At 42.3% G+C, this 13,746-nt stretch overlaps 1 protein-coding gene across 1 annotated transcript in view; it reads left to right on the top strand.

Moving 5' to 3' along the window:
* The window catches only part of ADAMTS12 (ADAM metallopeptidase with thrombospondin type 1 motif 12), a 727,141-nt gene that overhangs the window by 564,614 nt on the left and 148,781 nt on the right, over positions 1 to 13,746 (top strand). Inside the window, exons 18-19 of the mRNA XM_088466956.1 lie at positions 3,931 to 4,141; positions 5,379 to 6,440. Of these exons, the coding sequence (XP_088323082.1) occupies positions 3,931 to 4,141; positions 5,379 to 6,440 (1,273 nt within the window). The remainder of the gene's footprint in view (positions 1 to 3,930; positions 4,142 to 5,378; positions 6,441 to 13,746) is intronic.

Raw genomic sequence — 13,746 nt, 5'->3', positions numbered from 1 at the left:
AGTAGGTGGCGGCCAGTCGGGAGATTTGCCTACCTTTCCGGGTGACCGGGAGCGTAGGCATGTATAATTTAAATGCACACCCAGTTGTGATGTCCAACCAGACACAACGAGCAGCTGATTGGTAAGTGTATATAGCTTATAAATCGGCCGCTAGAATGGCGGATTAGTTTGCTAACTGATCCATCATCCTAGTGAGTACCCAGCCTAGCCTGTCGACATCTCATCGGTGTCTACAATATGTCGACATTTCATCCAGACTCTTTGCAGCTGGCTGCTACCTGCATCCTTATAGATTTACATACAGAATTTTATCATAAAAAAATATAATGAGTGTAATTAGCGGCATTCGCCTACAATTTCTTTTCATTATTATTTTAAAATTATTTGATTCTAACTTTTAAAATACAGGCGTAGTTAAACCAATACAATAATTCAGCTTCATGTACCTCCCCCCCGTTGTCACATCACAAGACGCCTTTATTTTTTTGGCCAGGCATCAAAAGCTTTGAAAGAGAATAAGAACATTGTATTTGTTGGAACTTACACTGAGATTGTAGAGATCGCTTAATAATTTATATACTGTCAATTTAAAAAGTTTACAGAGAAAAGTTTGGTAGAACTGTAGCAGTGTCACTGCTCTCATAAGCCCAAATGCTGCAACAGCTAACCAGAATGACAATTAGAATAACAATTAGAATAATACCCAAAGGGTTCCCGAAAGAATTTTGGGATAGAAAGCTGAACGAAGAGCTGACAAGAAGACAATGAGATAAATTAGTTTATACATCTGTCCATCTGTCTGTTGCTTTATCTGCTCTGCTTTACTGGTGTTAACTCTTAAGCTACATACACACACAACGATTTAGTAAACGTACGATTTTAGTAAATGATTTTCATTTCATTTTTCAAGAGAATAATGAACGAAAATCGTTTACTAAAATCGTTAATTTACTAAATGTAATGATCGATTTCTTTGAGCTACAAACGATTTTTGCGTATTCCCTTCATGAAAATCGTTGAGTTGGTAAGTCTGACTGAACTACAAACGTGAACACGCATGAACGATAATCGTTCATCGTTTTAACTCAGAAAGTGAACGATTTTTTCAGCGATTGAACGATAAACGATATCGTTAACGATAATCGTTCAAAAAATCATTGTGCGTGTATGCGCCTTTATTCCTCCTTCAGGGCTCCTACTTTCATGTACAACTTTCATTCTCAGTTATACAGTAAATAGCAATCACATTTTCTCGTAAATTAAGGAAATTATTAGGAACCAAAACACATTGGCTTTAAAATAAATCAAGCAAATGGAACTTTTTTATCCGAAGTAGAAGTGGCTTATTTGCCTATTTGTTCACATTTTAGACTGTGAGCTCTGAAGAGCAGGGCCCTCTTCCCCGTAATTCCCAACATTCTGACTGCCGCTCCAGGAGGGGGCAGAAAGATCAGCACAGTGGGGAATGTGGCGTGGCATAGGGGAGCAAGAACATGATGCAGCATTGGAGCCGGAGCGGGGGGCATAGCCACGCATTTGCGTCATCGTGGCCCCGATTTGTCACACAATGCCGACATAGGATCAACATAACAACCATCGGTTGCTAACATGCATGCAAACAGTGGCATAACTACTGTGGGTTACTTGTTACTGAATTGCCTACTCACAAACTGCCCAAAGTGCTATATGAATATATTTTAAGAATAATCACTGGTACACGTCATTGTATTATATAAGCGTCTATGAGGTCTTGTGAGTACGGCACAGTGCAACTCCCAAACGGCAGCCAGGACGGACGCTATAGTTACCTTTGGAGAAAAGACACGCTGTCTCCGTAAAATATAGAGCAATATTCAGTACCGTCTGGACAATCTCGAACTGATTCCATCTAACAGTGACGGTCATCAGTCGATATTACAGTACATTTTGAGGAAAATAACTGTTAGGTCTGTACACGTGGCTGTACCACAACGGACATTGAAGTATATATACAATGGGGGAGACTAAGCTAATATTAGGAGACAGTATTATTACACAATAGTGAATGTGGCAAATTTTTATGTAACATTTACACAATAATATTGGTTGCTTTAAGAAAATAAAGTTGGAGAAGTATCCTTTATAATTAAAATATTTGAATATAATGACTCTGCAAGAGACTGGGGGTCTGATTCAGAGGCGATCGCAAAAAGCGAACGCTCACTCTGAATCAGGGTGGCCGCTTTTAAAAAAAACAAAAACGGCCTCCTGGCTGCTCGCATAGCTGTGGGGGACCACCCACAGCTTTTGCGAGTGGCCAGGTGATAGTCGCTTGTGGTAGGGTCTCATTCCCGCAAGCCCCAGTGAGCTTCCGGCTCTAATAATGCTCTGCCCGGCCATCGACCCGCTTGCGAGCGGGTCTGAATCAGGCCTGGGTTATAGTACCATTAAGCATTTTCTTGCTTTCAAACTATCTAAATGTTAATCCTTTATGGCAACATTCCAATCCACCCTCCTGGACCAGTAGATTGTGTTATGATAGCTGTTACAATATAATCTGCTACAAAAGTGTCTAACAACTGACACATCACTGTAACAGTGTTCTGGTGGGCAAATGAAGTTTATGTATATAAACTGCGGAGATCACCTGTTAAGTAATGGGGCACATCCACTAGCAGACCAAAAAACAACTGCACAATTACGACATTGTAATCGTGCAGTTGTTTCACAGTCTGTGCTGTGCCTACACTGAACGTTCAGTCGTTCAGTGTACGCACATCCATCATCCCCTAACATGCTCAACCTGATGTTATCGTCAGGTTGTCCAGCATGTTCGGCCGATGATTGATGTCAGAAACGATCAGCGGGAGCGCGCATCGCTGGTCGTTTCTGACATAAAAGTGCACGATTTGTGCACAATTATTGAGCGATTGCACAATTTCCATGTCGTAATCGTGCAATTGCTCAGTATTATCGGCATGTGGATATGCACCTTAACACTTACAATTGGTAAATTGAAGGCCGTGAATAAGCACATCATTAGAATCAGGCTATGATGCCATTAGAATTCATAGTTATTATAAGAACGACAAAAAGAAAACGACCATAGTTTGTGTAGAACAAATTTTATTACACTTATTTTCATTCTTTTTTAGAGTTCTTTATTATATATTTCACCACAATTTAAATGAATTTGGTCCGAGTGCACCCTGGTAACTACTTACTTGTCTCCGTCATATGTTAATAGTATTTTCTCTAGTAGTGGGTAGCACCTCGCAGTAGCCTCATTGTATTCTGTTGGAATAACACCAACTTATACATTAAGCAACACTCCAGCATAGGACCATATAAGAAAAAGACACCATACAATTACAATACTGGTGTGGGATTGACATTCTATGGACTGGTCAAACTACACTACCATGCCAAATTTGGTGGACCTAGGTCCAAAACTCTGACCATGCATAAGGACAGATAGACATGCTTTCTCATTTATTATATAGATGAACAATACAGTAAGTAGATATTTTGGTGGTCCTTATTAACTGTGTTTCGTGTACATCATATTGTCTTATTGCTGTTAGTGAGCATAATAGTGCATAAGCCTGTATATTGCCAGCAGCTCATTCATGAAGCTCAGGTTAATTCAATCAGAGTAAGTAGCAAATATCAAACCAGACCAATGTCTCCATGCAGAATGGACATGTCTTATCTATGTCATTCACTGTATAAATAGTACAGTTTCAGTACCCTCAAGTTTCCAAAAGTTAATTCGAAAAGCACATTGAACAGCGAAGAGGCAGGATTTGTGGAGGACCAATTATACCAATTATTGGCATGTAACTAAGGAATTGTTAGTGTTATAAATAAAGTATATGACAATTTATGAGACGTAGTACGATCATTTGAGGAAGTACCCATCTAATAGGGTTATTGTGCAACTGTATGCAGGTGGTGGGCCGGTGAGTGGCAAGAATGTTCCACCACGTGTGGTCCAACAGGAGAGAAGAAACGGACAGTGTTATGCATCAGAACGGTGGGGTCAGATGAACAAGCTCTTCCTTCCGAGAACTGCCACCACCTCACCAAACTCAAAAGCTATGTGTCATGCAACAGAGATATTTTATGCCCGTCCAACTGGTCAGTGAGCACCTGGACAGAGGTACAGAATGTGTTTTCTTTTTTCTTCTTCTTCTTATTTATTATTATTTTTCTTATTTATTTTTGCCATTACATGTTTCTGTAATTATTAGTTCATTTTGCTCAGTCACAGTTTAGTTTTTGGTGAATGAAACACAAAGAGATTTGTTCATCGACAAATCCTAAAAAATGTGAACCTGTAGCTCACATGCCATTTCTTGCCTATGTGATATCATGCGCCTATTTCTGTGCCCCTTTGAGCTCCTTTTTATCAATGTCTAAGGGTGGCAGCTACTAAGGGACCCTTGTCAAACTGTGGCAGGCATGAAGGGCCCACAGGGAAATGCATCAGCCTGAGCTTAAGCAGTGTAGCCAGCCAGCACAGAAGGACTTGGCCAACCATTAGAGAGGCTAATTGTAAAGAACAGGGCCCCTTTATAAAGGAGGGGTAAGGGGTGTATCAGAAATGTCCATTTTGATTGGCAGGAGGGCTAATCTTAGTGTAAATTCCATAGAAATGAACCAAGCAGCCAAGTCCATCCATGGTCCTGAACCATCAAGTTACTGACTCTCTAGTAGAGTAACAATGTATTTGGAGTACACAGTCTGGAACCTTACCTCAAGAGAAAGGGGAGATACCCCCAGACAGTGGTGCCCACTGGGGATTTCCCCTGTACACCTGTGGGCCAGTATGACCCTGTGCTGGACTGTTAAATGTTTTGTTCCTCGACATATGCAGTCATGATCCCCATACATGACCCAAATGCAAAAACAAGATTTTGTTATGTAGGATAAGATAATTCAATGAAATACAAGGGGTAATTGTATTAGACATTTAGAAGGGCATTGCCAAGCTGGTAAGGGGTCTTTTTATGCCTATCAAATTACTTTTTTTTTTTAAACACCCAAAACTGTGCCACAAATTGGGTATCCCCCTTTAATTTCATTGGGATGCCCTTGGCACCTTACCGGTACACTTTAAGCAGTAAAGTGTATTTCCATGAGGTCAAATACTAAATATATCTGCCTGGTGACATAGGCAAGAAATCCTTTAAACACATGGGCGAAACACACCAAGCCATCTTCGAATTTTAATTCAATACAAAACACTCCTGGTTTTAGGTTGAATATAATTGCCCCTTTAACTCCAGGGTCAGACACTGTCAAATACTCTGAAAAGTGCTGAATGATTAATTTAGCCCATGAAGTCTTGCTGTCTCCATGTTATTGACATAACCATGTTCTACCTTACATTTCAGTGTTCTGTCACCTGCGGAGGTGGAGTACGAACGCGTAATGTAACATGTGCGCGATATAACAATAGAACATGTGACCCATCCAAGAGACCCAACTCTAGAGCACTCTGCGGACTTCAGCAGTGCCCACAACAGGACAAACCACCACCGCCACCACCTATTAAACAAAACAATGTGAAAAAATTCAACAAAATAAGTTCGAAAACACCAGAAGGGGCAAAGAAACACCTGTTCCTGTTGAAAAAGAAACCTGTATTTCCCTCAACAACTAAAGTACCCAAAGAAATCTTTTCTACGCCCACCACAGTCACACACTTGCCTTCAGTGAACTCCATAGAGGATGATTTTCAAATCTATGATATTCCAAATTCTACCCACTTCAATGTCATTTATAAGTATAATTTTGTTCTGGTGGCTAATAACAAAAAGAAGGTTAGTGTGAACCCTACAAGGGTTCCTGCAAGCCACAAAGCTCTAAATGAAAGTTTAAGAACAGACGATGAACATGTAACAGAAAGAGATTCTCAAATTGTTGCCAATACCACTTCTCCTCCCAACTCTACTCATATTCCAGGAGATGTAACACCAAGATACAACCTTCTAACTCAACAACCGGAGACACAAACCAACTCCGAGGATACTGGTGTGCCAACCGGAGAGCCAGACAGCTACTATGATACTGAAATTAATAACATCATTGAATCTAGGAGTAAGAGGCACAAGGGTAAATTCAAGGCCATTCAGGACAATTTCGGAACTGTTACGTACCAACCTGAATTGTCCACTCTACCTTCACTTCTTGTTGCCACAGAAACCTCGGGCTCTCTCAGCACTGAGTCAGTCACAAACTTTGTGATTCCATCAGAGAATACTTCTCAAGGAGATAACACGGAACAGGACCCACCACTGCCAACCTCCATGTCTAATATTTCCCAAGGGTTCTCTCCAGAACTAAACAGTACATCCAAAAGCAACCCTTCTACTTCACTAGCTGGTGAAACTGTTACAGAACCACCTTTAAATAAGTCAAGTACCATCTTCTGGATAGTGGGAAATTGGAGTGAGGTAAGCAATCTATTTGTCTGAAACACATTTTTGTGGCCTGAGCCTGGCGCTTACTTTGCCTGCATTGTGTGGGCATAGAAAGTGGCTGGTCTGTGCTCTTGTAGATACTGTAGATACACCTCTCTTCACCACCTTTCCCTCCTACCTTTCTGCTTGTTGTCTGTCACTCTTCTGTCTGCCTGTCTTCCCTTCCTGCCCAGTAAGGGAGAGGACATCAAAGTTCCATACTTTCAGTTGAGCTTTCAAATCATATCCAATATCTTTATTATACCCCTTTCATTTAGTACCAGCATTGATATCTCTCATTTCCAGTCCTTTGGTAGCTGCGGACAGGACAGACGTCAGATATTCTGTACAAGTTGTTCACTATAGACTACTCTCTTCAAATGCATTGGAAATATTAATATAAATGTAACAATAAGAGTACAGTAGGAAAGGAAGCTTTACGTAATATAATGAGAACACTAAAGCAGCACATAAGTCACCATAATAAAACGTAGAGCATAATGATATCCTTATTTACATTCATTTCATTTCTGCTGCAATTCTTCTAACAATGCCACCTTTATGGAAGCTGTACTCAAATTAATTCAAAATAAAAGTAAAAGTGCCATAGTGCTTTTACCTTTCAAGCATGTATTCAACAGCAGTAGAAGCACCTGAATCACACTCCAGGAGTATAGGTGTCTCTTACATTTGTGCACAGCAATAAGGCATGTAAGATGGTACAGTATTTCTCCTCTTTATCAGGCTATAAACAGCAGGTTGGCAATTACATTTTTTCTTCAGTTTGTTAATTGTCAATGATTTGTAATTCTGCATATTTTCCACATTGTCACGACCATGGTAACCACAGTCACATGCCAGATGATTTATTAAGCAAAGAGGTTTTGGATCATTCCACTGAGCTCTGTTAGCACAGTACAGTTACATTTCTTCTAACCCTCTGTCATCACATAACATGATGAGACTCTAAAGGGTATATTTACTAAAGTGCGGGTTTTTAGAAGTTGAATTGTTGCCCTTAGCAACCAATCAGATTCTACTTAATATTTACCTAGCACCTTCTAGCAGATAATAGCTAGAATCTGATTGGTAGCCATGGGTAACAACTCAATTTCTAAAAACCCACTCTTTAGTAAATATACCCCTAAGAACCAATGTTTGTAAGCCATACTTGTTTTCCCTCCAGAATGATTTTGAAAATGAGATAATGAGGATAGATGAGAATAATGGCTTCCAGACTCATGCTTTAAAAAAATGTCAACTTGCTATGTAAAGAAAAAACTTCTATGTGGCATTGCTGATTGAAATGCAACACAATTAGTTAATATTGGTCTACAGTAAAATAAAAAATTAAATCAATGTTTGTTGCTAACACTATTAAATATAAAAAAAAAATGTAATGTTAAAATTGCTAATAAGGAGTATTTGCCTATTGTGAAGATAGATGCTATTCATGTGTTCTTGTATTATTATCCTATACAGGGCTTGAAACTAGGATTGTTGTCACTCGGGGCAAGACAGTAAATTGGCGCCCCCCCCTGGTAATTCCCCCATAGTAACGTCCCCTGCAGCAGTGCCCCTATAGTAATGCCCCCTTCAACAGTGCACCTATAGTAGTGCTCATATAGTAATGCCCCTGTAGTAGTGCCCATATAGTAATGCCCCTGTAGTTGTGCCCCCATAGTAATGCTCCTGGTGTAGTCCCCATATAGTAATGCCCTTATTGTAGTGCCCATATAGAAATGCCCCTGTAGTAGTGCCCATATAGTAATGCCCCTGTAGTTGTGCCCCCATAGTAATGCTCCTGTAGTAGTCCCCATATAGTAATGTCCTTATTGTAGTGCCCATATAGAAATGACCCTGTAGTAGTGCCCATATAGAAATGCCCCTGTAGTTGTGCCCCCATAGTAATGCTCCTGTAGTAGTCCCCATATAGTAATGCCCTTATTGTAGTGCCCATTTAGGAATGCCCCTGTAGTAGTGCCCATATAGTAATGCCCCTGTAGTAGTGCCCCCATAGTAATGCTCCTGTAGTAGTCCCCATATAGTAATGCCCTTATTGTAGTGCCCATATAGAAATGCCCCTGTAGTTGTGCCCCCATAGTAATGCTCCTGTAGTAGTCCTCATATAGTAATGCCCTTATTGTAGTGCCCATATAGAAATGCCCCTGTAGTAGTGCCCATATAGTAATGCCCCTGTAGTTGTGCCCCCATAGTAATGCTCCTGTAGTAGTCCCCATATAGTAATGCCCTTATTGTAGTGCCCATATAGAAATGCCCCTGTAGTAGTGCCCATATAGTAATGCCCCTGTAGTTGTGCCCCCATAGTAATGCTCCTGTAGTAGTCCCCATATAGTAATGCCCTTATTGTAGTGACCATATAGGAATGCCCCTGTAGTAGTGCCCATATAGTAATGCCCCTGTAGTAGTGCCCACATGGTAATGCCCCCATAGTAATGCCCCTGTAGTAGTGCCCATATTGTAATGCCCCCATAGTAATGCCCCTGTAGTGCTGCTTTCCCCCCAAAAAAAACAATACTTACCTTAAAGCCCACTCCTACGTCCCCCAAGCTGTCCGGTCCACCCGGTTGCTCCTCGGAACTATGGGGGAGACATCATGACATCTCTCCCTTAGTGCCCATGGGGAGAACCGGAAGCTGGAGTTCAGGAGAGAACTCCAGCCTCCGGCTAACGCGGCGCTGCAGGGAAGGAGCCGGGCGCCCGCTGGTAATAACATCTCAGCAGGGCGTCTGGTTTGGAGCCCCTCTGCGGCGCCGGGCTGGAGGACCCTGGTGGCGGGTGCAGCGGCGCACCCGGTGCACTTGCACCTCCAGTCGCCCCCCTCCTAGTTGCGGCCCTGTTCTACAGTTATAAAATGGTTCCTTTGTAAGGGAACCGGTATGATTTACCGCCGGAGGTGCCTAACTCTAACCCTCCCTCCCCCCAGCCTAACTTTAACCTCCCGGAGGGGTGCCTAACCCTAAGTCCCCCCTGGGAGCCCTAGACCTAAGCCACCCCCCCCCCCGCGCGCAGCTGTCCGCGCCCGACATCCCTTCGATCGGGAGGCCGTGCGGCGGTCTCCTGGTGTCGGTTAAAATGACAGGCATCTACATTTAGACGCCTGTCATTTAACACTCGCCAGTATATGACAGTCGGGAAGCCGGCTGTCGGGATTAGGTCCGCCGGCTTCCCGACTGCATACCGTGGTAAGTAAGTACAGTGTTTGATTTACTTATGTTGATGTTGGTAGCACCATGGTTTGGTTTAGAGCAATTGAGAAGTTTCTCTGTTGATTAGAAAATGAATGCTGGTCTTTCTGATTACAAATGAATAAAGTACCTGTCTATATGCAGACATAAAAGTCTCTTGAAACAAAGGCCCATGAGACTAAAATAAACTTACTGTACATACTGTAATTAAATACCTTTTTTTTTAAATCATTGCACAGACAGGTTAATGCAGCCACCTAATGTTATTATGGTGAAAGGAAAAATATGAAATCACACAGAACTGTTTGTCTCACAGATCTCATGCTGGGAAATAAATAATAATAATTATACTGTAACCCATTGATAGTTTATTAAGAGTGTTTAACAGCTTTAGACCTAAGCCCTTGAAGTGACCTTGGCATGTGAATGAAGCCTTCTGTGTGTATACCAGTATATTCTAGAATAGTTTTTTTATGTGATTTGAAGCATTATACAATGTCCAATAATATGCAGAGACAGAATAGTACATTATGAAATACCAGGGCCGGTTATAGGGAGGGCGACAGGGGCAGTCGTCTTTGGGCCCCCACACAGTGTCTCCGGCCCCAATCCCCAAGATGAACTGTTTTTTTTTTTTTTCTTTAATCGGAGCCGGCCTTCCACGGTCCCCTATTAAGCCCCGCCCCGATATTTGGCTCCACCCCCTTCTGCTGCTGCTGCCCAATATGCCTTTCCCTGCCTCTGAAGCAGTAAATAATGTATACAGTATGTGTACTGTGTCTATGTCTCTCTGTGTGTCTATGTCTCTGTGTGTGTATCTATGTCTCTGTGTGTGTATCTATGTCTCTGTGTGTGTATATATATATGTGTGCCCCCACACGTTTGTTGCCCAGGGGCCCTCACAGACTTTAATCTGGCCCTGTGAGATACACTGGATGTTACAATGATACATACTGTAGGGCCAAATGTAATAGGGTGAAAGTTTAGAAAATGTGAAAATATCTGGATGAGCGTTTAAATCGTGAGAGATTTTTGAGTCTGAAAACGTGCGGGTTTGCCTGTTCTCGGACTCTATTACATTGGCCGAGTTTAAAAAGTCTCAGAGTTTACTGCTCAACTTTTTCTAAACACTCACCCTATTACATTTGGCCCAAAGTCTCCATTTAAAGATCAGAGAAATAAGGGTAGAGAAAGAAATATGACCTAACATAATGAACTTGGTAATAAGTACATAGTGAAGTTACACAGTATGGGGTCAATCCAACTAGGTGCAAATGGCAAGGTGCGAGTTGCTATTCTCTCTTCCAATTCGCACAGCGAATTTATTTTGCAATCCAACTAGCAATTCACACTAAACCAGTCAGACTGAATTTGCATTTTCCCATTCGCACCCCCATTAGGGTGGAGATGGAAAGGAAAATCTTTATTTTAAGGTTAAAATGTCGGGACACTGTGCTGAAGCCCTCGGACCCCGAACTCCCACAATGACTAATTAGGCATTTGGAAGTTTATAATTAGCTTAATTACTCCAATAATTACATGTCATTTTTGGGGGTAAAAATAATTGTCCTCAAATTACCCCAAAATCAACTTTTTTGTTAGTTTAGGCACCCCAAATGTAATCATTATAATTTTTTAATTGAAAAATATTTTTTTTTATCATTTGGTTTTCAATTTTTCTAGGTGCCCTCAAAGTACCCTAAATCATCCTTTTTCCTACTTTTTTTTTTGCATTTTTCGTTTAATTCGTTTGAGATTAAATGAAAAAAGTTTGTTTTCTATAATTTTCTTGCATTTAAAAAAAAAAAACACAAATCAGCCATTTGACACCATTTAAAAACCTACAGTACCTTCCTAATGCCCACAAACAGCCTTCTATAGGGTCCTGCTAACAAAATTATCCACTTTTTCATGCACTTCTCTCAAATCTCCTTTGGCAGTCAATTCGCACCCCTCCGCTGCGAGTACCGCGAATAGACATTTTTAATTGGATTGGAGAAATCTCGGGAGTACGCTTCGATGCGAAGTCTGCAGGTTTCAAGAAACAAACTCGCTACTCGCAATTCGCCCCTAGTAGGAATGACCTCTACGTAAAGAGAAAAAAGGACTTTGGGGCAACTGTTGAAAACCATATTTAGCTGTGGTGCAGTGAAAACTGGAAACTACAATGTACATGAAATAGAGGTCCTGACCAGTGGCGGCTACAGAGGCGGGGCTGTAGCATAGGGAAGCCACACCAACTGCCAGCTGGTGATGTTTGGTAGCATTTGGAGTGGCAGTTGGTGTGGCTCCCCTATTTGAAATTTGGACTGTGCAGTAGCCCTAATTCTGGAGCCGCCACTAGTCCTGACTAGAGATGTGCAGGGAAGCACCTAGGGAAAGGGGACATGGTCTCATGACCACGAGGCCATGCCCCCTGATGTATGATGCAGCCCCCAGCCTCTCCCAGCCGAGTGGATGACGCGCACAGCGCTGCTTGGTGACACCATCCCAGGCAGCTCTGCTATTTTGGTGTTACCCGGGGGCGGCCCGCACCTTCCTAGTGACTCCACTGCGCTCGGTTATCCATCCTGCCCCGCAGATTGCTGGCACAGGGCAATGTAGTATGGCAGATGGTTCATACCATTGTACTCTCATAGCTATTACCCCTTATCTTCTCATATACTGGTTTAATGTGGTTTATACTGTACATTTCATCTCAGCACGTCTTATTTAAATCACACTCGATCAGTCTAGAAATGTAATTAAAAGGTGAAGATTGCATGTATTTGCATGTACGGAGCTTAACTTCACAGTAGGCATTTTACAAACATATATAAAACAGTCATTAACATGGTAAGTCAGAGCGATTGATGCCTTAAATAGATTCTGGGGAGACTGATTTACCGGATCAGTAGGACACTTTATATATCTATTCTAATTACGTTTATTAAGACTTGGCCAGTATTTACATTAGCAGTTAGCCTCGGGAAACATTTTTTCCTAAACCACTTTCAAAATGAAAAATGCTGATGGGTGGTGAACAGCATAGAAATAGCCTTATTTTATCTGTATTCATGTTTGTCATCCTGCTATTTATTATTTACTTATAGTATTAACAGTTTATATAGCGCACACATACTTTATAACGCAACGCTTTACCGAGAGTACATCAGTCATTCACATAAGTCCCTGCCCCGTTGCAGCATACTGGACCTCATTCAGAGTCGGTCATGTGGCCGCATGGTCGTACGCCACCGATGTTCGCTAAACTGCGCATGCGTAAAATTCACAATGCGCATGTGCAAACTAGCTGTTTCGATCAGAAATTTCTGCCTGACTATGCAAACAGCGTTTTATGGGAGTGCATAATTAACCAAGTAGTGTCATGGCACATGTGACATGGGAGGTTTTTACACTGACTTGATCGTAGTGCTTAGGGGAGGGTATGGTCAACCTTAAGGTCTACGACCAGCTCCGATGGTTCCCGATGGTCTCGATTAATCCTTATATGCCCGGAGATGACGTGTAATGGGAACGAGAAGGGGGTGTATTTTTAGTCTTACGGCCGCATCCTCCCCTCGCTCGTCCAGCTAACGATCCCATCTTAACGACGCAACTTGCGAGCGCTTCATTTCCATATCCAGACCCTTTTACCTTACGACCGTGCAGCCGCAACAACCGACTCTGAATGAGGTCCACAGTCCCTTTCCGCATGGACACACATATGCAACAAGGGTTCATTATCTCGTCAGAAGCCAATCAACCTACCAGTATATTTTTGGACTGTAGCCCTGATTCAGAGCCGGACGCTCCGAAAGAGCGCTCGCTCTGAATCAGGGCGTTTTTTGGTTTTTTTTGGAGCGGCCTCCTGGCCGCTCGCATAGCTGTGGGTATCCACCCACAGCTATTGCGAGCGGCCAGGTGATGGTCGCAATGGTCAAGACCATCGCGACCATCGGGCTTGCGACGAGACCCTTGTGGTAGGGTCTCGTGACCGCAATCCCCAGAGAGCTTCTGGCTCTAATAGAGCCGGAAGCTCTACCACTGACATCACTGGTAATGTCAGTGGGGCCGCCCACAAACAGCAGGAGTTCGCATGGGAATGCCTC

This window comes from Taudactylus pleione, unplaced genomic scaffold, assembly GCF_031769625.1.
Source record: "Taudactylus pleione unplaced genomic scaffold, aTauple2 ptg000068l, whole genome shotgun sequence".
In the NCBI taxonomy this organism is placed as follows: Eukaryota; Metazoa; Chordata; class Amphibia; order Anura; family Myobatrachidae; genus Taudactylus; species Taudactylus pleione.
Note: the sequence above shows the minus strand (reverse complement) of the source record. Positions and strands in the feature narration are given on the sequence as shown.